The sequence below is a fragment of the Benincasa hispida genome, chromosome 10 (genome assembly GCF_009727055.1).
Source record: "Benincasa hispida cultivar B227 chromosome 10, ASM972705v1, whole genome shotgun sequence".
In the NCBI taxonomy this organism is placed as follows: domain Eukaryota; kingdom Viridiplantae; phylum Streptophyta; class Magnoliopsida; order Cucurbitales; family Cucurbitaceae; genus Benincasa; species Benincasa hispida.
This window is the reverse complement of record NC_052358.1, coordinates 58650631-58654467: the sequence shown is the minus strand read 5'-3', so window position 1 is coordinate 58654467 and position 3837 is coordinate 58650631. Positions and strand designations below refer to the sequence as shown.

Sequence of the window (3837 nt, the reverse complement as noted above, 5' to 3'; positions counted from 1 at the left end):
TTTGAACAAGAGATTTCTCCATTCACAACATAGCAATTCAATCAATTACAAGATGAATTCAGTTCAAAACAAGATTGGGAAGAGAAGATACATACCGATAATTCATACTATTAAAAGCAATTCTATTCAACATAAGATCTCTTCACTACACTCACATATAACCCACATACCTAATCCACAGTGAGAAGTTCAAGCTTTGCCTTCCAATCCAACAGCTTTGCTAATCAAATTTACTGATAAATAAGGCATAGTTCAAAAAGCTACAACAAACAAGAAGTTAGAATTGAATTAAACGTAATAATAGTCAGTCATACTAACTTCGGAATGTAAGCATTTCCAGAACATGAAACCACAAGGAAGAAGAGCAAGCAACTGCAGAAAATGATCTATACAAGCTTGAGATTAGAAAAAAAAAGGTAGGAATGCCTAATTGCTATAATCACGTATACTTGATATAAAGGGACGGTTCCAATACATGAATACAGAGCTTCGAGAACTTTTATCAGTATCAATACAAACACTAAATGATACAAAAGGGTTGAATAAAAAAACTAAAACTACAGAGAAGAAGAGCATATGAATGGCACAGAAGAACACAGACCCCAGAATTCAGAATTCAAGAAGTAATTTGTATCAAGCTCAAATTCAGATGCTCCCATGATTCAATTTCAATGCAAGTTTAGCATAGAGACATTATCAATTTTGCCTATAAGCAATGTAATTAGCTAAAGCAATCAATGGAGCAGCTTTATCAGGATCAAAACCAGACAGCTGATCTTGAGCATCTCTGTTCAATTTTTGAGCAAATTCCCTTGATTTTTCAATGCCCATGAGTTTAGGATACGTAACTTTATCAGCTACCAAGTCCTTCCCAGCAGTTTTCCCCAATTCGTTTGAAGATTTTGTTACATCCAGAATATCATCCACAACCTGAAATAGCAATCCAATGTACCTGGCAAAATTTCTCAGTTTTTCAACATCCTCGTCCGATCCGCCGCCGAGGATGGCTCCAAGAACCACCGCTGCTTCCAAAAGCGCGGCGGTTTTATGCAAATGGATGAACTCAAGCTGCTCAAGGCCAGCATCGGCCGCCCCTTCGGAATTAATGTCAACAACTTGGCCGGCGACAAGTCCCTCAGCCCCAATCGACTTTGCGAGCTCTCCAATCGCACGAACAATCCGCGGCGGCGCTACACCGATCGTCGATACAGCGATATGCTCAAAAGCGAAAGCTAAAAGCGCATCTCCGGCGAGAACGGCAACATCCTCGCCGAATACCTTGTGATTTGTGGGTTTTCCTCGGCGCAAATCGTCGTTATCCATACAAGGAAGATCGTCATGGATCAAAGACATTGTGTGAATCATCTCGACGGCACAAGCCGCCGGCATCGCCATGGATTCATTACCACCAACGAGCTCACACGCTGCGATACAAAGAACAGGACGAACGCGCTTCCCACCCGCCATTAGAGAGTACCGCATCGCTTCGTGAATCTTCAATGGTTCTCGAAGAAAAACCGCAGCATCCAAAGCATGATTAACCGAATTCCCTTTCTGAACCATATAGTCCTTGAAATTGAAAGTAGGTTTACCTTCTTCCTCCGTCAGAGTCTCCTCCTTGGTTAGCACTGCACAAATGGAGAAAGACGAAATTGACGAACTGGGTAACCTCCGTTTCGGAATCACAAAGGATTTCAACCCCTTTTTCAATGGATAACTACTGGATCTACAAGCTTGACTGAAAATGGAGCAGGATTGAAAAGACGTTCCTAAACTCATCGCACTCATCGTGGTGGAGATTGAGAAACAAAAATGGAGACCCAGAACCAGAAATCAAGAAAAGGGTCTGAACAGAGAGAAGAGAGAGTCAATGAAGGTTGTTAGAGTCCACTTTTTGCAGTGGAAGTGGGACTACGAAGCCATTAAAGCACTACAAGGGAGGAAGATGAATTCAGGGAAGAGAGGAACCCAGCTGGAAATAAAGTATGGAGATTGGATGGATTTGGGATTTAGAAACGAGGATTGGATGGATGACGTTGCCAACGGCGATTGGGGTTCTTCAGTACATTCCCCACTCTGCTTTGTTGTGGCCAAAAATGGGGAGACATCTACACATCGATATCATTCCACAAAAGAAAAATATTTATACCAGCAATATTCGGATGTGATTCTAAATAATCACACACAAGAAAATTTCAAATTAGGAAGAGGGTTAAGCTTATTAATCAAGCATCTTTTGAACGTTGGAAGTATTTTTGAAATGAGATACTTTCCAAAGTTGGATTTGGCATCTAATGGTTCCGATTGCCAATTGACAACATCATCATCTTTTTGTATGATTTATTATCACTTGCACATGCTTTCTAAGAAAATTCTAAACATGTTATCCAAGGTAAGATTGCACACTTAACTTTGGGATACTATGATTGACTTATTAAAAAGTAATAAGGTACACATTGTTATTGGTAGAGGTTAAGCGTTTTTTAACCATACTTCCAAATCCTCAAGATTCTTCTCACTTAGATGTCGATTCATTCATGTACCTACTCCTAAATTCAGACTTTATATTAATAAAACTGTTTAAAGTTTGAGAGTATTTTGGAAATAAAATACTAACGATTTTCACGTAAAACTAATTGTTAGGAAACGTTTTAACCTCTTTTTTTAATTTAAGGCTATTATTGAAATTTTTTAAAATTTCTGAATATTTTGAAAATAAAATAAAAAATTTAAGTACATCTTTTCATAAATTAGCCTAAAACAATATATCAACTTGAGAATAAATCAATAATGAAGACACAGAGTTCTTTTTGTTTAGTAGGGGTGTTCCAATAACCCGAAAATCCGAACAACAGGTGGACTACCCCACCCAAAATATAAGGGTTGGGTTGGGCTAGTTGTGTTTTGGGGTTGGGTTGAGTTAATTTTTTCTATTTTTGTTGGGTTGGGATAGGTCGTGGGTTTGGCTAAAAAATTTTGGGTTTATCCACTCAACTCGAATCATATATATATATATTATATATATTTCTTATTGTTTAAATTTGATTACTTTTAATTGATTAATTTGTGAATTTTAAATATTTTCTTTTAAATTTATTATGATATTTGTCTTTATTTAAAGTTTGCAAATAATATCTTAGATATTTTGGTATTTAGCATTTGAATTTTATGAGATTTTAGTTATTAGTCATGTGTTGTATATAAATTTACATATTTTTAATTAAAAATAAAAAAAAGTTAATAACCCAACAACCCATCTAGGATTAGGTTGGGTTAGAGACTTTATTTAGATTCTTTGAGTAGTTAACCTTTGGGGTTGGTCCAAACAATACCTTCAACCCAACTTAACGTACACCCCTCTTTAACTTGGAAGTTTGAAATATTGGAAAAAATATTTATTGAATTCAAGAAGAAGAAGAAAAGTCCCCAAAAGGGCATTAACTAATTAGTTAATGTTGAAAAATATAAAAAAAAGTGTTGTTAACGTGAATAAAAGAATCTATACTATCTAGAAGGGTGTGGGAAAAGCATTGATTTCTTCTTTTGCCTTTTAGTCGATGATCATATGGATATCTTATGTAATTTTACATGTAAATCATTAAAAAAATCACGTAATTTTATCCCTAATAATTTCTATAGATTTAAAAAAAACGATCATATTTTATCCCTTAATATCTATTATAGATTTTTTTTTTAAAAAAAAAACATATTTTATTTCTAATATCTACTTCCACTAAAGTAAATTAGAGACGAAAAATTAAAAAACAAATCAACATTTTAATCCTCTAATCTCTCTTATTTACAATTTTTTTTAAAAAAAAATCACATATTATCTCT

The 3837-nt window shown here is 35.1% G+C and overlaps 1 protein-coding gene across 1 annotated transcript; it reads right to left on the bottom strand.

Moving 5' to 3' along the window:
- Positions 1 to 406: 406 nt before the first annotated feature.
- LOC120088541 (geranylgeranyl pyrophosphate synthase, chloroplastic-like) lies at positions 407 to 2128 on the bottom strand. The gene has a single exon (XM_039045929.1). It carries the CDS (start codon positions 1786 to 1788, stop codon positions 697 to 699), a length of 1092 nt encoding a protein of 363 aa, XP_038901857.1. The 5' UTR covers positions 1789 to 2128; the 3' UTR covers positions 407 to 696.
- Positions 2129 to 3837: the final 1709 nt, after the last annotated feature.

Coding starts and splice junctions, on each gene's coding strand:
- LOC120088541 (XM_039045929.1), bottom strand. CDS start 1,788: ATGAGTGCGATGAGTTTAGGAACGTCTTTTCAATCCTGCTCCATTTTC.